Genomic DNA, 24,537 nt, shown 5'->3' with positions numbered 1-24,537 from the left:
TATCTATACTATGACATGAATGAAATGAAGAAAAAAAATTATTCTTATTTTAAGTCATGAGGACTTCATGCATTTATATATGTCATGTGCATCGGGATACTTCTCTGTTATATAATGTTAGTACTCATGCATACTTCGATATCTATGTTCGCCACCATATTATGGGGGTCTTTCCCTCCGTGGTGTCTTGCGACGAGTCAGCGCGTTCAGCCGGACGAGCTAGGGCAAGGGAGTATGTGTACAAGTCCACCAGGTGGGTCCATGTGTAAGTGCGTGGGTCGTACGTGGGGAAGTACAACACATTCAACCTTGCCCGAACTAAAAATAGCTCAAAGTCATGCTATGTTACTTTAAAAGAATAAGTCACATCATGTCTGTGTATGTTTGCATTACATGACCCCAATAGTGAGATTACTTAGTATTTCTTAAAATACTCAAGCAACATACTATCCTTATATTTCTGGTAAAGGTGAAGTGCTCTTGCATAGATGACGATAAATGCTAGAATGACCATGGAAGTACATGGTTTCGTTTGAATAATATTCTACGAAGTAGAAAATGAAAGAAATCATTCTAATGAAGATCAACGATACTTTCTTTCTTCAAACAAATTACAATTGGGCTATGTCATTTCAACTACCAATGAGAGATTAGCTACTGATCTTCATCCATTGGGTGATAATGTTTTGTTCAAAGGAACAATGATTGAAATTTAGTGAATTCTACGACAAAGAAATGCATATGATTGCTTGTAGGGCTTCAAATTCAGAGGATAAGATTAAGTTATCTCATATTGATTTGCAAGCACTATTAGTGGTGTGAGCTTGATGATGACCATGAATTCCTATTTGATTTTTGTTGTATCAAAACAAAAGGAATTGTTTTAGTGTAAGAAAAAGCTATTTTGTCAAATCAATGATTTAAGATACAATGAATTAGACATTTGAGATAAACCTCTAGTTTCTTCTACTTCCTTTCCTTTTTTAGGTGGTGTAACAACGCGTTTTTTAAAAGATAATCGAGTGGCAATCGCTATTGAAATAAAGGGTAAAACTCTTAAAGGCAAAACATTGTTAAAACCAACCTTGAATATTTAGTTTTGATGAACAATTTCAAATATTGTCCGTTAAAGGTTTTAGATTCCACTCAAAACATTTACAACTACACATATAGTTTACGAAAGATCTGCTTTCAAAATCAAATTGTTCATATGAAAGACAAGTGATAAAAGGTGGGAAGTAAAAAAATTTGATCATAAATTACTTGAACCTAGCACAAAATTAACGTCAAATTCTTCTAATAGTCTTCTTGTCCTGAAATGCCCTCGTCACATGCCATATAGACTCAAGTACCATTTAAAACGAGATGAGTAGCATGAGTTAATATAAAAATATCTAGGTAGTAGTCCATTTATAAGGCTATAATACTTAACATGATAAAATTGTGGACTCTCGTTGCTTAACACTTAGTCCTAACATCCATCCATACTTATCTTGAAACATAAAAGTAACTGGTCTTGTTGTGCAACTAGCGGGAATCTTGTTAGACCAATTAAGTTAAATGTGTGTATTAGCTATAAATGACTCATTGCTATAGTTAGTGACTGATCCCGTTAAGTTCTATCATAATAACATCATAAACATGAGAGGGACGATCGAATGCCTACTAACTAAAATATATATGTGAGTCAATCATAAATAACTCATCACTATTAAGGATGGTGGATAGCCCTCTAAAGCCTCATATCATAGTACAACCACGTGTCAAGGCGCATGTATAATCATAAGTAAGAGGGATTGACCTTGTGCTTTCCTGACGCATGTATAATCATAAGTAAGACGGATTGACCTTGTGCTTTCCAATTAAGATTCAAGGGGCCTATATAAATCATAAGTAGGAGGGAATGACCTTTTGTTTTCCAATTAAGATATATATTGATGTTTTTAACTACGTGCACTAATAGAGAATATAGATAAGGATCTTTGAAGCACTCTTTAAAGAGTATATATATAGTTCAATTAATTATATGTAGTAATCATCTATTGTATATAATTATTTACCGTAGTTTTATCAGATATAGTCATTTACTGTATATAAACATTTACTATATATGTCATTGACCGTATATAGTTTTACCATGCATCACCATTGAGTAAGCTATAAATATGTCATAGGCTTCATGACCTAATAATTCACTTACTTGGAGACTGATTCGGTCAATGAAAAAAAAATTCTTAAACAACTATCCATTTCTTCCCAGCACAAGATCAATTAAGGCTTTGTACAATGTCAATTTTCAAACATCAACACATTTTGTCAATATGTCGGTTGGATTCTTTGCACCATCTATCTTCTCCAAACACATATCACCTTCTTCCGTTAACTTGTGAGTGAAATAGTATCGTCTTTTGATGTGTTTTATCTTTGAATGATAGACCGGGTTCTTCACCAACTTTATGACACCCTCACTATCTGTGTAAAGAATCTTTACACGCTGCTTCTTGCTTAATTCTTCTACATAGTCTATCATTCAAATCATATTCTTTTAAGCTTTAACTATTGTCACGTACTCAACCGAAGTAGATGAAAGAGCAACACAATTCTAAAACCTAGACATCCAACTCATCACATCATCCTAGCTTGCTACCATTTGATTGTATCCTCTAATGGTAGGGTCTCATCAAAGGACTCTAGTTTCCCTTCATCAGTCAACTGTAATGAAGGCGAATACCTATTTGGTACTCTGATGGCTCTGGATGATCTTCTCACACCCGCTCAGGTGTTACTTTTTTCACCTCTGGTTCCTCAGCAATAGTCTTAAAAGTTTCTTGAATATCTGCTACAACATTGCTAGATGATTTTTTCTGCAACTCTATCTCAATTCCCATTTTCTTTGTTGTCTTGGAACCCTTCTCAAGATTCTTTTGTTCTTAACATCCCAAAACCTTTACCTGAATATGAAAATTTTCCTAATATGCATGTGCGTGTCTTCCTTAGAACAATTCTATGTTGGGTGGTCTTATGAAGATTTTCCTAAGATACATGTGAGTGAGGACAAAATATGTTGAAAGAACATATGTTGGTCTATGAGGATAATCCTCCCTCTTAGAAGTGTGAAGTAACGTTACCATGTCGCAAGGGACTTGCGACATAGGGGATGGAAGATGTAACAACGAGGAAAGATTAAATAATAATAATAATAATAATAAAAAGAAAAAGCAAAAAGGAAAAAAAGGGGGGAAAAAAGGCCAGTAACCTCGGTCAATACACAATCCAACAAAAATTTCATTTCTAAAGAAAAAAAAAAAACAACAGAATTTGCTCTTAGATTATCCATCTAACATAAAAGTTATTTTTACAAAAAAAAAGTACCGTTTTTCCATAAACTTCCTACAAAATGTACACAATTCATCCTCGGTGTTGCACAAATTCAAACTTACAAGAAGTAATGTTATCTTTTCGAGATCATTTTGGTATGTCAATTTTCAATTGACTTTTCCTCGTAATTTCATAAATTTCGTTACAAATCTCTAAGAATTGTGCTATAAAAAAAAACAAACAAAACAAAAAAATGATCAGTATGTTCTAGGAAATACTCTAAGTTATATCTTAGATTTTTCTTTTCTTTTATCTTAATTTCCTTGCAATTATTTGGATTTTAGTTGGAAATTAAATAACAAGAACCATTTACTTATTCATAAAGTCAACTCATGATAATAAGTAGCCATCTTTAGAAAATGGATTAAAGTTGGCCAAAAGAAAAGAATTACAAAAAATAATAATAATAATAATAATAATAGTTGTGAACAAAATTTTAAAATTTTAAATGGTTATATGAAAATAAAATTATAACAAACATATATAAACACTCCAAGAATCTAATCATGCAAAGTGTTTAATGTTTGCCTGAAGTTCAGCACATTTATCATGATAAAATTTAGCGAAACAATTTTGCACAAACTTGAACTTGAGATTGATGTCATGGGCTCACATAGGTTGACTTGAATTTCAAGAGACAAAATGAAACTTTCTTTGAGGATAAATTGATGACACCAACGTAAGCTAATCAGGTACATGACCCTACTATCGGCTCGATCAAAAGAATTGTCTTATGTATGATGACACGTGTTTAGTGGTCCCTGCATATGTCATGCATGTTAATATGATGTATTATGATGATGTGATACGCTATGATATTATGATATGTTATGTTGATGCATTATGTTATGATGATGTGATGTACTATGATGTTATGATACGTGATCACATGAGATGTACGATGACATGACATAGTATGATAATACCATATAAGACGATGATATGCATGTTGTTTTCTGATACACAACCCCTAAGTAATGATACGAATGATGAATGTATGAAGGCTTATGCATGCACGTTACCTAGGGTAATATGTGAAGGATGTGTGAAGTTGTGTCGCATGAATAATTTAAGATGAAAAGTATAGGGACCTCATGCATATTGTATGCTCATTTACATTGGGATACTTCATCTTTTATGATGAGTACGAACGTGTACACTATGATGATGATGATCATGTTTTGCATGATATACGAGGGTTTGTTGTACCTTTGGGTGTCTGGCTACAGCCAACTAGCCCGACCATGCAGGCCTAGGGGGTGTGCAAGCCCGCTTGTTAGGTTCATGCTTGCATGTGTGAGTCGTGTGTAGTGAATTACTTACCCATCCAATTTAGGATGATAGATCCCTGATCATGATTGTATGTGTTTGCATTCCCTAATCCCAATAATGTGTTTGCATTCCCTAACCCCAATAATGTGTTTGCATTTCTTAACCGCAATAGCAGGGTCACTCACTAATTATTTCTGAAAATACTCAAGTCACTCACTAATTATTTCTGAAAATACTCAAGTCATTTCAGGTAAAAGCAACACGATGACATCACAACTAAAACCTATGGAACTTGCATAGAGTATAAGTCCATGATATTGTTTTATAAAATTGTTTTAAATGAATGTTTTCGCATAAAAAGTTACGTCATGCATATGGTAGTGACTTTAGGCTATTAGAAAACTAGGGTCATTGCAGAATGACTCATGTTAGTCGTGGTGTACCGTTATCCCATATTGTTTTGGTCATGGAATAAATGAAATAAATAAGTAAAAAAAATTTGTTAAAGAATGAAATCTTATTGGAACTATGCATATCTAATTCATCCTTCTGAATCATATCACAATTGGGTGAAATATAATAATTTGGGACGATATTTTTTATATAAATAATTATCTTCAATATATTAACTATTTTTTCCATTGCTTGAAAGGGGCAAAAGAAACCTCTTGTTTTTTTGTTCAACAATTTAATATCTTTACTAACTTTCAATAAGATTCGAACACATATGAAACTCTAATCAATTGTCAAAGAAAAAAGCGAATGAATCTGGAAGGATTCTTGAGAAATTTTTCGATTTCTTCTCAAGTACATGCATCTGCTTCTCACCTTCCTTAAAGACATTCAAAATTATTTAGAAAAGAATTTTAGAAAATCGGTCTGATTCAATTTCCTTTGTTACGTATTTTACGATCAACCTTCTAAACGTGGGATGGATATTTTGAGAAAAAGAAAAGGAATGAGAAAGAAAGAAGAGTGGAAAAAAGAAGTAACATCATAGAAGTGGTGGGTCGGCGCCAGCCAGGGCAATATTCGCCGTTGATTTTGTGCCATGTTGGGCGGTAGCCGTACAGTTCTTTGTGGACGTTGTTGTACATATAAGCCACATTATCAAATGCGCAAAACGAACCAGGCTGCAGGTACGGTTGTAGGACTAAAGTAAAAGTACCCACCATGCGGTTAGAATTTAGTGGACTTATTGCTAGTTTGAATTAGACAATATTATTGGTAATCAGTTAATATTTTGAGAATATGTTAGTTATGGAATATATCTCAAATAATTGGTTAAGATATTCCTATAATAGGTGGAGAATATATTAGTTTTGAAATATATCTTAGATATTCGTAATTGGTTAATATTTTTCTTCAATATATCTTAGATAATTAGTCAAGATATTCGCAATCAGTTAATATTTGGAGAATATATTAATTATGGAATATATCTTATATATTCATAATTCGTTAATATTTGAAGAATATATTAATTATGGAATATATCTTAGATATTCGTAATCTATTAATATTTTTTCTTTTTATGATTTGATTGGTAGTATATTTTATTTTATTATCAAGATTTGGTTAGTTTATATTTTACTTAGGCATTAGATGGTAGCTTGTATCCTATATTTAAACGCTGAATATCAATGAAGATTGAACCTTCGATTCCAATTCTATTTCTCATTCTTAACTCTGTATTGTTTTGTTGAGTAATAATATTTTTAGATCTATTCACACCGGTAAATATTGTGTCATATTCCTCCATCCATTTTCTTTGTAATCTATTTGATTCTCTAAATGATTATAAATATAGAACTTTCACCACCGTTTAGATCCAGTGATTTTAACAAATAATCTAAATATATTTACTCGATACTGTAGGTTTTTTTTTCTTTCTTGTAGAGAATCACAATCGGTTGAAGTTTTACCTCGAGAGGAGCCTCTACTCTTTAACGAAACTTGTTTAGTTAATCTCAATCCAACGGGTATTCTAGAGTTTGAAGATTCTAAAGAATTTATATTAATTAGTGTATGTTTAGCATACTTCACAAAAGAAGATTGAATAACATCTTACCACTCAAAGTTACTCAAAGTTACTCGAGTTAATACTCAATAATCATCTATGATTTCTCTATCACCAATAATTTCAAAACCTAAAATGGCACTAATTTTTCAAGCTCATCCATAACCCTAAAGAGTCCCTTCCAACTCAAGGGACTCTCCTCCAGTAGGCCAAGAGATCCTAGTGCCTTCACATCAAGGCCATCCCAATGCTTTCTTGGTTGATGTAGCTATGAAATATGAAGCTTTAGTGGCCTTAGTGGCCCAAGCAAACTACTTTGTTAAGAGACACACACTTAAAAGGAAGTATTATTGAAGAGAACTTATTTTCAAGCTTGTATTGTCTTTGCTATTGTGGATATAAGCCCTGTGCTCAACCATTTTATTCTAGGTGTTCATCTTTTTCTTGCTCTCTTACACGAGTAATTTTGAATTGAGTGCGGGCTTCCTCATGTTGAGTGACGTTCATGCCACGTGTAAATCACTGAAACAATTATTGATTGATAGGCATCTTTATGTCTGAGTGCCTTGTCTGTGTCAATCTTAAAAAATGAAAAAATCAATATTGCAAGGATCTAAATATGATGGTGATTAACTAAAAATGGAACACGAAGAGTGTTGTCCTTAATCGACTTTGCCATGAGACTCCAGAGTCTGGAGCGTATTAGCCAAGAGAAGTGTCAATATTATGTTGAGACAAGTGTTCCCAAACTGATAAGGAGACGTTGGGAAGATAAAGTATGATCTAAGAGGCGACAACTCAATTTTAAGGCCAAATGGAGACAAAACTCAAATACCAGGAACCATAGTAATAGGTAACGACCCTATTTTACTACTACAATAGAGTCGCTACCATATGCATGACGTGACCTTTTTTTATGCAAAAAAAAATATTAATTTTAAATAGTTCATGATGCCATGGACTTACCCATTAAAAATAAAAACCTTAAATCAATCCAATACATATATAAACGAGAATAAACCATGTATCCAAAAACTAGAAAATAAAACAGAGAAAACAATAAAACAATGTCTCGATCTAACCTAAGGGCGACAAGGTAAATAAAAAGCAACTACTCTGACACAAATTTCATGGTCACCAACGTGACCCTCTGTCATCCGTACAAGGATGCATTACATCTAACTGAAATATAAGAATAGTCCAAGGTTTGAGTATTTTAAGAAATACCAGTAAGTGACCCCACTATTGGGGTCGGTAATGCAATCACATGCAACATAAGGGGACCTATCATTTAAAACATCATTTCATTCTCTTAGGTGACTTTGTAGTCCGAGTAAAGTTGGATGTGTAGTATTTCTCTACATAAGATCCACACGTGCGAGCATGGGCTTACGAGATAGGTTCGCACACCCTCTGGGCCTACTGGTCGAGCTAGAACTCGCTAACGAGCTCTTGCTGGACACCTGGAGGGAATAGCGACCGTCGTAGCATCATAGTAAACATGATAGTCATTTCAGTCTCATTGTGTACGCATCTGTACTCATCATAATGAAGAAGTATAATGATGCACGTGAACATACAATTATGCATGAGGTCCTCATACTTTCCATCATAGCGTAATAAATAATGCAAGAACCTTCATTCTTTCATCACATATTAAACTCAATAATTATTGTATATAATTATATATCATCTCATAGATAAAATAGCTTCCAAGTCATGACGGAGGAAGGTTGTACATCATAGATTTCCTTCTTTCAAAACAAATCATGACATGCCATAGCATATCATGGCCTAACATAACATATCATAGTACATCATGACATCTCGTAATATAACATAGTTTATCGTAACATAACATGACATTTTATTTATATCATAATATTATTTGACATATCATATAGCATAACATAATCTCACATATCAAAACATATCACACATATGACACGTGCAGAACCACTATGTATGTATCATCATACCTAAAACAATTTTTCCAACCAAGCCAATAGTAGAGCCATTTGCTTGATTGGTCTAGCCCACAACCATAAATTAGAATTCAACCGAAGAAATTTAATTCTAAATCATTATAACTTAAAACGAATTAACTACCCGGGCTATTTTCTAATATTGTAATGATAATTTTATGTGTAAATTGATGTATCTATTTCTCAATGAATTCTTTAATCTAGAATCGGTCATGTCAAATGATGGAACTCTAGCTTTTTTTTTTTTTTTTTTTTTTTTTTTTTTTTTTTTTTTTTTTTTTTTTGTTAGCTCTTGGATCTAAAATTCTTTCAACATATAGAAAGCATCTTTAACTCAAATTATTGTAAACCTCCAATTCATTAACCTTGTAAGCCAAAACACATATCCATCTTCTTTGCCAATTTTAAAAGATATACAGCAAGAAGAAACCCAAAACACATGTTTTTGAATTAGGGTTCATAGCTTCTAACCTAAAATCTTCAAACTCACGAAACTCTTCAACATGATTGAAAAGATAAAGCAAGTGGTACGTAATAGTGGTAAGGGTAATGACGATGGCGGTGGTGCTGGTGGTTTTGTTTATCGTTGTTTTGGTCGGATTCTTTCTCGATCTGCCACCGAATTTGGAGAAAGTCATCGACCGAGAACGGAAGTCGAAGAGGGCCATTGGCATGGTAGCCATAGACTTCTTGAGCTTTGTCCAAGAGGTTCTTGAAAAGAGGGTGATGTAAGTAGGATATCGGAACCACGAATCGTTCTATTCTTCCATCTTCCTCTTGCAACCCTACTTCCACAGCTAACCATCCTTTCTTTACCTTCATTTTCTTCTTCTCAGGCATCTTTTGTTTTGCTTTGCTTTGTTTGTGCTTCCCATAGTTTCATTGTTCTAAAGAACATATATATATATGGTTAGAGAGTGGTGGGTGTAATGGAATTTCGTTTTCTTTAAGGCTGTCACATAGAATCATGTGTTGATTGCCTTTTGACTTTTCCATTTTCAGTTCTTTCATTATTTATTTTGTTGAACTCGAATGGGAGAAAGCTTTTGCTACTCCACTTCTCTCTATTATTATTCCAATGATGAAGGGTGTGGCGTTTTTTTATTGGTTTGCTTCTATTTTGTGGAACTATATGCTTTTGGACCCACCAAATAAGATAATATCAACAAGTGATGTACCAAAGTTTGAATAAAAGAAATATATATTACCGTCAAATTATAAATATTTTTGTGTAGAATGTCTCGTAAAAAAGAATTTAGCCAATGATAAAATGTTACATTAAAACGTAGTTCCTATTTGTTGGTGGTTAACAAAGTATTGAAAAATCATTTTAATTTTTATCATTGGGTTTTAGAAATTATTAAGTATATGAAAATGGTTTATTTATAACGCTTCATGTTTAAGTTTCAAAATCTGGATTCAGCACCTCATGGCCACCACATTCTTTTGCATTCTTACCTTTCGCTTCTAAAAGCGAAGACTATTCCTACAAACCTATTATTCTAATCTGATGAGGTATTATAAAAGCCATGATGAGTACTATGCATACATAACTCTAACGTCTCCTTTGACATGAATGATACCTATTATATGTTATGATTTTAAGTCTTAGGGACCTCATACATTTATATATGTCATGTGCATCGAGTACTACCCCGTTATGTTATGTTAGTACTCATGTATACCTTCGATATCTATGTTCGCCATGATATCATGCGGGTCTTTCCCTTCATGATGTCTGGCTACGCATCAGCTTGTTTAGCCCAATGAACTTGGTACAAGGGTACTTATACGAGTCTTCCTAGTTGGTCCATGTTCGTGTGCTCGGGCTGTGTGGGGGAAGTACCATATATCCAACTCTGCTTGGACTGGAAAGAGCTCAAGATCATGCTATATTATTTTTAAAAGGATAGATCTCATCATGTATGTGTGTGTTTGCATTACCTGGCTTTGGTGGTGAAATTACTTACTGAGTATTTCTTAAAATACTCTAACCACGTACTACTCTTATATTATAGGTAAAGGTAAAGCGTCCATGCACGAATGATCGTAAATGCTGAATGACCATGGAATCTAAGATATGATAGTAGTATGCATTGTTTTCCTTTAGTAGTTTCTTAAGTGGCTTTCATTTTCATATTGAAAATTACGTTAATGTTTTTATTTTGACATTGATGTTATTTTTATTTCTTATTTTTAAATTAAATGTATAGGTCCATGGCTTCATTTGAAAGGTTTTATTAAATTTGTAACAAAGGCATTTATATATGTAATGACGTCTCTGGTCTAGGTAAGAAAATTAGGGACGGTTATATCAGTTGTTTACTGATAAAAGGATGAAAATACACTTCGATTTGAGAATGTTTTCTACCATCTATAGCAGTTTCGGTTCTTTTGCCACCTTTTTTATTACTCTTTAACGTAAGGTGCAAGACCTCGAGTTGGAGGTGGTTTGATTAGCTACGTAATTGTAACTTCCATTGACAATTCCGTTGTACTTTGTTGATTCCACTATGTAAAAAGTTGGTATTTCTAACACGAAAATCCAACAATAGCGAAAGAAATCATCCTAATGAACATCAACAATACTTTAAATTTATTCTTTGTTCAAACAAATTAGAATTGGGTTATGTCATTTCAACAACCAATAAGAGATTAGCTTTTGATCTTCATCCATTGGGTGATAATGTTTTATTCAAAGGGAAAATGATTTAGATGTATATGATTGCTTGTAGGGCTACAAATTGAGAGGCTAAGATTGCACAAAGAGGTAGGATTAGGATTCTTATATTGATTTGCAAGCACTGTTAGTGGTTGGTGGTGTGAGCATGATGATGACTCTCAATTCCTCTTTGATTTTTGTTGTCCCAAACCAAAGTAATTGTCATGGTTTCTTTAAGTGCAAGAAAAAGCTATTTGGTCAAATCAATCACCAAGTTAGGTCGAGTTAGACATTTAAGATAAACTTTAGTAGATATTGTCTGTTTTAGCTCGTTACGCATGACCGTCAGCCTCACAGTTTTGAAACGCATCTAGTAGGGACAGATTTCCACACTGTTATAAGCATTGCTTCGTTCTTTGCTCCAACCGATGTGAGATCCCACAATCTACCCCTTGAAGACTAAGGTCTTCGCTGGCACACTTCCTAATGATTAGCTCTGATACCAATTGTAACAATCCAAACACATCGCTAGGAGATACATTTCGCTTTGCTCATTATGTATTGTCGTCAGCTTCACAGTTTTAAAACGCGTCTACCAAGGTGAGGTTTCCACACCCTTATAAGGAATCCTTCGTTCCTCTCTCCAACTGATGTGAGATCTTATAATCCACATCTCATGGGGGATCCAACGTCCTCGTTGACACACTGCTCGATGTGTGGCTTTGGTACCATTTGTAACAGCCCAAGCCTACTGCTAGCAGATATTTTCTACTTTGGCTCGTTACGTATCGTCATTAGCCTCATAGTTTTAAAACACACTTAGTAGGGAGAGGTTTTACACCCTTATAAACAATACTTTATTCTGCTCTTCTTCAACGGACGTAGAATCTCATAATTTTAATCCTAATAAGTTGAAGTATAACAACTGTCTTTTAAAAGATAATGAAATAGTGGTCGTGATTGGGTAAAAAACTTTACACGGAAGGCAAACCATTGTTTAAAAAAATATTAATATTTAGTTTTGATGAACAACTCAAAATAATGTCATAGTTAATGGTTTTAGATTCTATTCAACAAATTAAAAACTATCCATGTAGTTTAGGAAAGATCAACATTCAAAACATTCATAAAACTATTCATATGAAAGACAAATGAAAAAGGTGGGAAGTAAGAAAATATGATCCTAGACTACTCGAACCTACCCAATTGTTGTAGCGGAATGCTACAACCAAAATGTTCTGATACCTAATTGTTGTAGCGAAAGTGGAAGCAAAATCGATCGCACTCCCACACACAAACAGATATTAAACAAAGAGACACAAAAATTTACATAGCTCAGAGAGAAAAATGTTCCCTACGTCTACATATGTTAGCCAATCACTATAACCAACCTGTTTATAAATGTATCTCTCACACTCTCACATTATAAAGTCTCTCTACAAAAGTTCCTCCTAATTGTCTCTTTAGGTAAATACAAAATAACAATAATGCTAAACAAGTCTTTATATAATCAAAGAAATACTAATTCTCATAAATGATAATATTAATCAAAATGGTTATGAACTAAAGAGGACCATAAACAAAATAAATAAGAATGTTAATCAAAACGGTTATAAACAAACTAAATGAAATTTAATAACCAAAATAAATGAAATTATGATCATCATCTTCATGCAATTTACAACATTACGTTCACTTAATGTATGCCGGAGTATAGTAAAAGAGAGTAAAAAAGAGTAAAAACTCAAATTCAAGCAAGCGACCAATACATTCCAACGATTGCAGCTAAGGTATTCAATTATGGAAGAGGCATTTCAAAGCCATTTACTAGGCTTTCGTATTCTCGATCCTTTATATAACTTTTATAATTAAAAATTGACTTTTTTCCCACATTTTTTTCAATAGGATAGGGATACCATATGGTGGGTACTTTACTTTAGTCCTACAACCATACCTGCAGGCTGCGTCGTTTTGCACATTTGATAATGTGGCTTATATCTGCAACAACATGCCACAAAGATATGTACGGCCACCGCCCACCGCCCACCATGCCACTAAATCAAGGGCCAACATTGCCCCGCCGGCGCCGACCCACTATTTCTACCATCTTATCTCCTCTTTTTGCCTCCATTCCTTTTCTATATTAAAAATGGGCTAAAATATGATAATGATATTCATTTTAATGTTATTCACTTACCCATCATGTAATTAAGTTTGAATTGGAATCATAAATCTATTGATCTACTACTAAATGCATGGAGTAAAATTATTAAAAACATTCATAAACGTACGTAATGAATTAAAAGTAATAATAGCGTAGTTGAAAACAAGGAAAATATCACCTCCCATCAAAGTTTCAAAATAAAATGTTCTTGTTCTGCTCCAACATTGAGTTTACAACTTAAATGTGGAATCGAATATGGGTTCTCTAGCCTCCTCAGCTGACATCGTCATTGGCTATTTCCTTTATTTGAAGTGACTCCACTGTTGAAGTTGAAAAATACAAGCACATGCAATATGATTCATGATGGAACTCTAATCATTAAATTCTACTTTTTTTTTTTCTAGTTAGGGTTAGATTCATGGTACTTCTATGCATATGATAAATGCACTAATGCACCATGAATCCACTAGGGGCTCCTATACGTGCCTCCCAAGCCTGACTACGAGCTAGCGTCTGCTCAGGCTACTGAAAACTAAAGAAAAGAAAAGAGTGCGTGTCATATCATGGTGTATGCATCTATATAAAAAAGTATTAGAGAAATATCTCATGCTCGTGGCATACCACTACATGCATGACATGACTATTATACACGAAAGAATCATTAAAACATTTCAAAGTGATGTCATGGACTTGTTGCTAACAATACAGCAAAAAGCCATTAACATGATTTCAAAAGCAAAGCATACATCCTAAACAACCTACAAACTACTAAAGGAAAATAAGAAATGCTACTATCTTAATTTTACTATCATAGTCGTCGCAACAACGTTGCCATCCATACATAGGGGTCATGTTAATCAACTCTATATCTTACATGCAATTTGTAGTTGGACTGGTATGGTTCACTTTGGAGTGAATCAATTCAATATCTAGCACTTTTTAAATATGTTTTGCTTGGTGTTGATTATAAATATGATTTTAGGGCTTGATTGTTGCTTTCATAAATTATAAAGGAAAGAAACATGATATTTCCACATTCTGAAGTTTCTATAAGGTAAGTAGTTAATTGAAGAAGTTTATAAGTCATAATCTATCAGATTATGAAAGAGAATGAAATGCTATACCATGACACATGAATTACTATGTATGTATTAAATCCTAGTCTATATATGTTGTTTATGCATGAACAAAAGCATGACATGGAACTTAAGTTGGCTTGACATTGTTCTAGCTTGTTGTCCAATTAAGTTTAAGGATATGAATTTTATGTTTCAAGATAAGTATGAAGGGACGTTCAAGGCTAGTAAGTGTTAAGTAACAAAAGCCTATTGTAACGACTCTAAATTTTCTGCTTAACCTAAGGTCGCTACTATATACATATCATAAACATTTAATGCGGAAATTTAACCTAAGGTCACTAATGAGATCTACAAATTGTGAGATCCCACATTGATTGGAGAGGGGAACGAAGCATTCTTTATAAGGGTGTGGAAACCTCCTCTAGTTGACGTGTTTTAAAAACCTTGAGGAGAATCCCGAAAGGAAAAACCCAAAGAAGATAATATCTACTAGTGATAGGCTTGGACCGTTACAAATGGTATCAACACCAAATACCGAGTGGTGTGCCAGCGAGGACACTGAGCCTCGAAGGGGGTGAACACCGAGCGGTGTGCTAACGAGGGTGCTGAGCCCCAATGGGGGTGGATTGTGAGATCTCACATCGATTAGAGAGATGAACGAGCACCAACAAGAATGTTGGCCCCGAAGGTGGGTGGATTGTGAGATCTCACATCGATTGGAGAGAGGGGTAGCCCGAAAGTGAAAGCCTAAAATCGTATTCTTGGGGTTAAGAAATGTAAACATATGCAACATGAATGAGACCTATCATTTAAAATCGTATTCTCGTAAGGGGTCTCCCAATCTAGACAAGTTCGATGTGCAATGTTTCTCTACACACGACCCACATGTATGAGCATGGACCCACCTAGCGAACTCGCATACCCCCTCTGCTTGCTGATTGAGCTAGCTTCTCTAGGTTGTTGTCAGACACCCGAACGAAATAACAACCGTTGTAGCATCATGATAAACATGATGAATATTTCAGTCTCATAGTATACGCGTGCGTACTCATCATAAAGGGGAAGTATTCCAAAGCACGTGAACATGCAATTATGCATGAGGTCCCCATATTTTCTATTGTAATAAGTCATACAAGACAACCTCCATTGTTCCTTACAAATTACACTCGATAATATGCATTCATAAACTTTCATAAATCATTTCATTCGAAGCATAACTTTTAAATCATAATTTAGGGGTTGTGCATCGTAAAAAATTTGTCATTTCAATACATATCGTAGCATGTCATAATGTGTCATGGCCAAGCATATTCATATCGTAGTACATCATGGCATCTCATAGTATAACATAATTTGGCATTTCATTTATAACACAATGTTATTTGGCATATCTTGACATATCATAAAACAACACATCACATATACGACATGTATAGGGCCACTGGACAGATGTCATCATACATAAAAAAATTCTTCTGTGACGACCCTAAATTTTCTACTTCACCTAATTTTGTTAGTATATACATATCATGAACATTTAGTGCGGAAATACTTTCTTGATAACTTTATAATAAAACATAACCTTATTCTTAAGTGTAAGTGGCTTTTAAAATAACACAACGCATATTGAAATAAGAGAAGATAACCTAAAGCAAAATGTCTTATATTAACTAATATGCTACTGAATGAAAATGCAATTAACCTATACTTATCTATAGTCTAATAATTAAAATTACAAAACTACCATAAGCATGTGTCACGATTTCCTAGTTGCAATGTCCCCGTTAGTCAAATAGGGGTCCTTGCCTTTACTTGAAAAGTAAGAGTAGCACATAGCCTGAGTATTTTAAGAAATATTCATTAAGAGACTCTATCGAGGTTAAATGCACACATACAATTTCATGAATGGGACCTATTATAACAGTCTATTTTCGTATGCTGCTATCCTAAATGGGCAATTGGATGTGTACTTAATTTCCCTTCACAAAGTCCACATATACGAGTATGGACCCACCAGTCAATTCGCACACCTCCTTGGTACCTTTCTGGTCAGACGAGCATTCTTTGGTAGCTGTTGATGTTGGACAACCGTTAAGAATAGCGACCGTCACGACAACCTTATGATAAAAAAAATGATCGTTTCTTTGCCTCGTAGCAGACGCGTTCGTACTATCGTGAAGGAGAAGGGGTATCGCCCGATGCATGAGAACACAATAATGCATGAAGTCCCAACATTTTTCCATTTTCATTATCATATAATACAACCCCGCTATCATGTTACTTCATATCATATCATTTTGTCATACCATTTATCACATCATTGATCATATCATTTATCATATCTTCCATGCGTGTGTCGGGGTTGTATTTCATGCTAGTTCGTCGTTTTGCATATCAATCCCCATTCATGTCACACAATATCATATCATAACTTTTTCATGCTTTCAGACGTAATAATCCACATCACATTAACGTATTATAACAGTCACGTAACATATTCTGAGCATGTGTCATCATACAACACACAATTATAACTAAACGACAGTAGGGCTACTTACTTTGGCTACAAGCACGCAGTTATTGGGTCGGGCACTCTGATGACCATTTCTCATCGCCTTTCCTTCTGTATGTCTCGGTTGACCCTTCCTCTTCGCTTCTCTTGGAGTATTTCGAATTTATCGAGGCTCAACTCCTTTTTTTTTTTGGAGTCTTAGTCGACTATGCCTTCGAAGCTCACAATACTTTTGTTCGACATTTGAAGATTCTATTGACATGGCTAAGTTTAGGGTATGGCTCTAATACCATGTTAGATGAACACGATGATATGACATTGTTCACTCTAAGCATAAGCTCTCATCGCTTTGCTTTGGGTTTCTCCAAAAGGCTTCACACACAAATAGAGATAGTATTCTTTTATTATAAACGAATGATTATTCCCTAAATTAGTGGAAGTCTTTCATCCAACAGTTACATCTTCCAACTAACTAATAGTAGAACCACTCACCTGTTGACCTATGCCACATTTACTAATTATTCTTTGTACTCACCTAAATTTTCTCCTCAAGTTCCCATTCAACTTCATATTCATCATCTCAATGATATCAATTAAAACCAAACAGTAAAGATCATTCATAGTCCAATTATGGAGGGTAAAGAAATATTTCGACATATATATTGTATCTCCTTTTTTTTTTCTTTCCAAATCAATTGTTTTATATTTAAAATTCTTGAAATTAAAAATTACGGTTGGTTTCGTATAATTATTGATTATTCTAGAAAACTAAGTTCATAATTCATTTAAATATTTAATAAATTTTAATCTTTCAATTGAGATGGTTGAAATATAAATATGTTTAATAAATATAATGTCCGCTATCATACTATTAGATACTAAAATTTCATAATATATGTGAGAATTACACGTATAAATAAAAATATATACTTGTTATAATCTTATCTCTACTCTATGAAACAATTTAATACCTACCATATCTTCTTTTTTTTTTTTTCATGTGTTTATCCTTACACATCTTTCCTTTTCTTTTATCTCTATGTTTACCTTTTTTTTCTTTTTTTTTTTTAATGTTGTTCCCAGCAAGAAGCTCGACGAGAAGAGGTTCCGGAGTCAGTAGCGAGACCAATAGGGAGAGGAGGAAAATCAGGTTCGTTCAGTAATTCTATCGAATTAACTTACCATAGTTTTGGTATTTTCAAAGTTATTTTTGGTCCATTTTAATCTATTCTTAACATTTTTGTTTTAAAGGATGTCCATCGTGACTTGATTCTTAAAACTCAGAATATTTTTTACATTTAATTTCGAAATTAAAACTAAATAATTGCAAGGAAATTAATGATAAAATAAAAGAAAAATGAAGAAGTAAAATATGACTTATTATGAGACCCCTTCGAATGACACCATTCCTTTCGATAGAACTAGATCTGCCTAAATTTGAAGGCCTTTTTTTTTTTTTTTTTTTTTTGGTACGGGTGATGATGAAAATCCCACTAATCGTATATCGGCTAATTTAGAGAATGATCATGGATTTATAATCAAATAATACTCTCTCCAATTGTATTAGGTCTTTTGGGGAAGCTCAAAACAAAGCCATGAGGGCTTATCCTCAAAGGAACAATATCATACCATTGTCGAGAGTCGTGTTCATCTAACATGGTATCAGAGTCATGCCCTAAACTTAGTCGTGCCAATAGATTGATAAATTCTCAAATGTCGAACAAAGAACTCTAAAAGAAAAGGAGTCTGAGCCTCGATTAAGGGAAGGCGTACTTTGTTTGAGGGGAGGTGTTGGATGATGGAAATCCCACTAATAAGCCCAAAGTAAAGTCATGAGAGCTTATGTTCAAAGTGGACAATATCATACCATTGTGGAGAGTCGTGTTCATCTAACAGTTACAATGAGAGATCCACAGGGGGGAAGAGACATTCTTTATAAGAGCGTCGAAACCTCTTCTTAGCAGACGCGTTTTAAAAGCTCTAATAGAACTAAATTTGCATTTGCATTTTGAATTCAATATAGAGTTTAGAAAGTCGGGTCATTATACAAGAGAATATAGTATCAATATTTTTATTGATATTTTTGTACAATTGATACCTGGAGATTAACAATTTGATCCCAAATTAAGAGTGCCCATCATAACCTAATGGCTATTTTTTGCGTAGTAATATTGTTAAATCAACTATTTAGACATTCTCTATTTGGATCGATATTTGGGTATAGCGTTTTTCTGGTCAAATCATTTCTTAAACTTTCTCGATCGAGACCTAATTTTAAAGCGAGCGGTGGGGCTCTTGTCAAAGTCTAAATTCCACAAACAATAGAAAGGCTAAACCATTCACCAACATTTTTACTATTCTTTTAAACCACACAATTTCTCGTTAAACAAAGTTCTTCGTGTTTTCTCTTCTCTTCCCATTCTCATCAACATCAATATCAACATTTTCACCTCGTTCGTCCTCCCCCACCCAAAAAGCCATGAAGTTTACATAAAAAGACTTGACTGTCGTTCGTTCGTATTTCAATCAAGAAACCCTGGTTCGTTTCTATTTGCATTACGATTACGTTCAATGATTTAAATACACCCAACCCATTCAACTTAAACTTCTAGGACATCTCGAGAAACATTCAAGAATCGAACATTCAAACCCATTTCATGTTCGAGTTAGGTTTGGTTATATATATCATGATTTTATTTGAATTTGAGTTGGGTTCAAACTTCCATTATATTAGGTAAAAGCTTGAAGATTATGATCTTCTTATATTTATATTTCAAATCAAAAACATGTTGCCCATTAACAATCCTTTTTTACTCCTCGCCGGAATCTGATCGGAGATCGTGATTTCTTGCAGCCATTGTTTATCCGGTCAAATTCCGATCATAAATCCGACGGATCTGAGGTATTTGCATTGTAAATTCAATCAATATTCTGATTTATTTGTCTTTTTTAATTTGATTTGACGATTTTCAGATGTTTAACAACTCATCAAAAGGGGAAACCGATTCACACGGCGGAGGAATGAACGTAAACGCATCAAATTTCGTAAAACACCCACCGGATTACCTGAGAAGAATCGATCAAATAGCAAAAACCGCCGCGAATTCCGGCAATCAGACGGCGACAGCAAACTCCGAGGGTTATTCAAAAACTCACTTCCGGTGCGACAGTTTGGAGGCGCCGGGAATGGTGATTAAGCCGCACACCGGCGGCGATGTGCGGTGGGACGCCATTAATATGGTGTCGAAAGGGACGGCGTTGAATTTGAGCCATTTTCAGCTGTTGAAGAGGCTTGGTTATGGGGATATTGGGAGTGTTTATTTGGTGGAATTGAGAGGGACTGATACGTACTTTGCTATGAAAGTGATGGATAAGGTGTCTTTGGCTAGCCGGAATAAGGTGTTGAGGGCGCAAACGGAGAGGGAGATTTTGGGGCTTTTGGATCATCCATTTTTGCCCACACTTTATTCTTATTTTGAAACTGATAAGTTTTATTGTTTGGTTATGGAGTTTTGTAGCGGTGGGAATCTTCATTCTCTTCGCCAAAAGCAACCTTACAAGTATTTTACTGAAGAAGCTGCCAGGTTATTGTTCTCTCTCCCTCTCTCGCTTTTCGTTTCCGTTTACTTCTCTCTACATCTTCGTTCGCCTTTCGTTAAATCTAATTGTGTGTATGGGTTGGAAACGTCTTTCGAGTTAGTTGGGTTCGTAATTCGAGTAACTTAGAACAACCTGAATAGAGTTTACAACCTAATCTTACTTAACCCTTAACCCTCTTGTTTTTTTTGTGGCCCGAGTAATCCGAATAGAGTTTGCAACCTAACCTTACATGACCCTGTTGTTTTTTGTGACCCGAGCAACATGATTCTTACATAACCCTCTTGTTTTTTTTTTGTGACCTGAGCAACTTGAATAGAATTTGCAACCTGACCTTACATAACCCACTTGTTTTCTTTTGTGACTCGAGAAATCGAATAGAGTTTGCAACCTAACCTTACCTAACCCTTTTGTTTTTTGTGACCCGAGCAAACCGAATAGAGTTTGCAATCTAACCTTACCTAACCCTCTTGTTTTTTGTGATGGGAGAAACCCGAATAGAGTTCGCAACCTAACATTACTTAACCCTTTTGTTTTATTGTGACTTGAGCAACTTGAATAGAGTTCACAACCTAACCTTATCTAACCATCTTGTTTTTTTGTGACTCGAGCAACCCGTATAAAGTTCACAACCTAACCTTATATAACCCTCTCGTTTTTTTGTGACAAACAACCTGAATAGAGTTCACATCCAACCTTGCCTAACCATCTCATTTTTTGTGACTCGAGCAACCCGAATAGAGTTCACAACCTAACCTTATCTAACCCCCTTGTTTTTTGTGACCCGAGCAACCCGAATAGAGCTCACAACCTAACCTTACTTAACCCTCTTACTTATTCACGATGTTACATTAATAATTAAAATCTCATAAAATTCAAATATCAAACATTCTCAAGTCATAACATATTACTAACATAGGTTACAAACATCAAATGTTATTAAATTTGGATAGTGTAGGGTTGAAACCCTATAAAAATGTCAACCCACAAACATATTTGAATTTTTGGATTTCTAAGATTTCAACCCAACCTAAATCAGAAAAAAAAAATCTAACCTAAACTAACGTTTATGGTTTAGGTTAGATAGTCTGGATTGGTTGGGTTTTCCGAGTTATTTAACTTCACATGGAATAATAATAAATAATAAACTAAAAATATATCTATATATCTATATATATATATATAATAATAATACAACAAGGCTAGGGATTTGATTATTTTATTTATCATTTATTCTCCTGCACATTCTTGCAAATTAAATTTTAAACCGCAATTTTTCAAAATATATATTGAAATTGAGTTGCAAATTTTAGTTAAATATTTGAGAAAAAGTAAATAAACGATCTGAACTAACCCGACCTATAAAGTTTATGATTGAGTTGAGTTGGATTCATTATTTAATAAGAATTGTTTGGGTTGAATGTCTTGACTTGATCCATAAATATCCTAGTGAACACTTGGCCTGATCCACGAACACCCTAATAAACACTTAACCTCACTAATGATCACTTAACCTAATCCTCAAACACCTTAATGAACCCTTAACCTGATCCTCGAACACCCTATAACGAACGCGATTTCAAGCTATATAAGAATATTAGTATTAAGATTTTTTTTTTCTATATTTCTTTGCATTAACATGTCCCATAATCAGTTGAATTTGCTGCGTGTGTTTTTGAATATGATATCCACAGGTTCTATGCATCAGAGGTCCTATTAGCATTGGAATACCTTCACATGTTAGGCATAGTCTACAGAGATTTGAAACCTGAAAACCTCTTAATCCGAGACGAAGGCCACATCATGCTCTCCGATTTCGACCTCTCCCTCCGCTGCTCCGTCAGCCCGACCCTCGTCAAATCCTCCTCCGTCAACGTCAATGGCAGCTCCAACTCTGGCAGCAACGGCAGCAATGGCGGAGGCAGCGGTGGCATTCTCGACGACGAATCCGCTGTCCATGGCTGCATGCAACCTTCCAATTTCCTCCCTCGCATTCTCCCTTCCAAGAAGAATCGCAAGTCGAAATCCGACTTCGGCCTCTTCGTCGGTGGCTCCCTCCCCGAACTCATGGCCGAACCAACCAACGTTCGGTCCATGTCCTTTGTCGGTACACACGAGTATCTCGCACCGGAGATCATACAAGGGGAAGGTCACGGCAGCGCGGTCGACTGGTGGACATTTGGGATCTTCCTCTACGAGCTTCTTCATGGGACCACACCCTTCAAAGGGTCTGGAAATAGGGCCACACTTTTCAACGTGGTGGAGCAGCCGCTTAGGTTCCCGGAGGCGCCGCAGGCCAGCCTAGCCGCTAGAGATCTCATCAGAGGGCTTCTGGTCAAGGAGCCGCAAAAGAGGATCGCTTATAGAAGAGGCGCCACTGAGATCAAGCAGCATCCCTTCTTTGATGGAGTGAATTGGGCGTTGGTGAGAAGCGCAATGCCGCCGCACGTGCCGGAGCCGGTGGATTTCAGCCAGTTTGCCAGAAAGAAGGGCGGCGGCGGAGTGCAGGAAGAGAAGAAGCCGGTGGCTGCTGGGAATTCTTCGCCGTCTACTGGTGGCGATCCCAATTATGTGGATTTTGAGTACTTCTAATTAATTTTTCCCTATTTTTTTTCAGAATTGAACAGAGGTTTGGTTGTGTATTATTCCCTCTAATCCATTCTTTGTGTAATTATTTTCATCAATTATATATATTAAAACACACCATTCCTCAAATTGTACGAGCGTTTAACGTTATGTCTTGATATGATCTCGTGGAGAAATATAGGTTAAAGTGAACGATAAGGAGCACCTCGAATCAGCTGATTATCGAGTGACTTTGACTCATGCCAACCAAGTAAGTGACTCTAGTTTGGTTGAAAAATTGTCTTATTTATGTATGATGACGCATGCCCATGACCTCTGCATGTGTCATATGTTTGAATGTTATGTTACGCTATGCTATGTTATGATATGATAGGCTATGCTATGATAAGTCATGATATGTTATGTGATACTAGGCTGCGATAAGTTATGCTCAATAATAATATGTTACGCTATGTACTGAGATGTTATGTTATGTCACGTTAAATCACAACAAGCTATGTTATACTATGATAAGTTGCGTTATGATATGATCATGCCATTATGTACAAAAGTGATATGATAATTGGACGCTATGATGCGTCAACCTCCAAAGAAAATGTCATGGAAGCTAAGCTAGGTAATAGGAAATGCACAGAAATTATGTAAGCATGATTCACATACTATGTTAGAAATGTTGGAGGTTTGTTTTACATCATATATTATGTCATGACTATAAGATATGGAGATCTTATGCATTTTTGTGTGACACGTGCATTGATATACTTCTCCACTATGTTGTGTACGAATGCGTACAATATGATATATGATTTATGACATATGTTTACCATGATGTATTGATGGACCTTTCCCTCCGTGGTGTTCAGTAAAGAGCCTATTAACGAGTGTTGGTCCGACAAGCCAGGCATAAGGGGTGTGCAAGCCTGCCTAGTGACACAATCGCGCTTTCGAAGGCAGCGGACTAGCGATTGTGCGGCACTCACTTTCCAGCAACAAGTGAGTTGAGCCTATTCGTTCTCGCGTCGCCTATGGCCAAGCGACGTACGGTCAAGCCTCTAGCCTCGGTTTTAAAAGAAGGTTTTAGAAAACGAGGAGAGAGAGATTTGAGAAAGAGAGATTTTAGAAAGAGACGTTATATAAGCAAGCAAGAGAAAGATAACAACGGCTTAGCATATATAACCTTGGGTAGGGAGAAGTTGACGACTAGTCATATCCCCCTATAGTACATTCTGGGCCATTTTAGTTCTGGCAGGCGTAGACATGATATTTTTGAGGTGTCATACGC

The 24,537-nt window shown here is 35.2% G+C and overlaps 1 protein-coding gene across 1 annotated transcript; it reads left to right on the top strand.

The window, feature by feature from the left end:
• Positions 1–9,210: 9,210 nt before the first annotated feature.
• LOC111435499 (serine/threonine-protein kinase RHS3-like) lies at positions 9,211–23,261 on the top strand. The gene is made up of 4 exons (XM_023072884.1): positions 9,211–9,383; positions 19,884–19,974; positions 20,046–20,656; positions 22,364–23,261. The coding sequence occupies exons 1-4, from the start codon at positions 9,211–9,213 to the stop codon at positions 23,259–23,261; spliced, it is 1,773 nt and encodes a 590-aa protein (XP_022928652.1).
• The last annotated feature ends 1,276 nt before the right edge of the window (positions 23,262–24,537 follow it).

Source organism: Cucurbita moschata, unplaced genomic scaffold, assembly GCF_002738365.1.
Source record: "Cucurbita moschata cultivar Rifu unplaced genomic scaffold, Cmos_1.0 Cmo_Scf00049, whole genome shotgun sequence".
Classification (NCBI taxonomy): Eukaryota; Viridiplantae; Streptophyta; class Magnoliopsida; order Cucurbitales; family Cucurbitaceae; genus Cucurbita; species Cucurbita moschata.
This window is presented reverse-complemented; position numbering and strand designations above follow the sequence as displayed.

What these genes read in the sequence shown, in the direction of transcription:
- LOC111435499 (XM_023072884.1), top strand. Translation starts at nt 9,211, where the DNA reads ATGGCGGTGGTGCTGGTGGTTTTGTTTATCGTTGTTTTGGTCGGATTC. An exon ending in GTTCTTGAAAAGAGGGTGAT is followed by an intron (nt 9,384 to 19,883) that starts GTAAGTAGGATA and finishes ACAATCCTTTTT; the next exon opens with TACTCCTCGCCGGAATCTGA. An exon ending in TTTACTGAAGAAGCTGCCAG is followed by an intron (nt 20,657 to 22,363) that starts GTTATTGTTCTC and finishes TGATATCCACAG; the next exon opens with GTTCTATGCATCAGAGGTCC.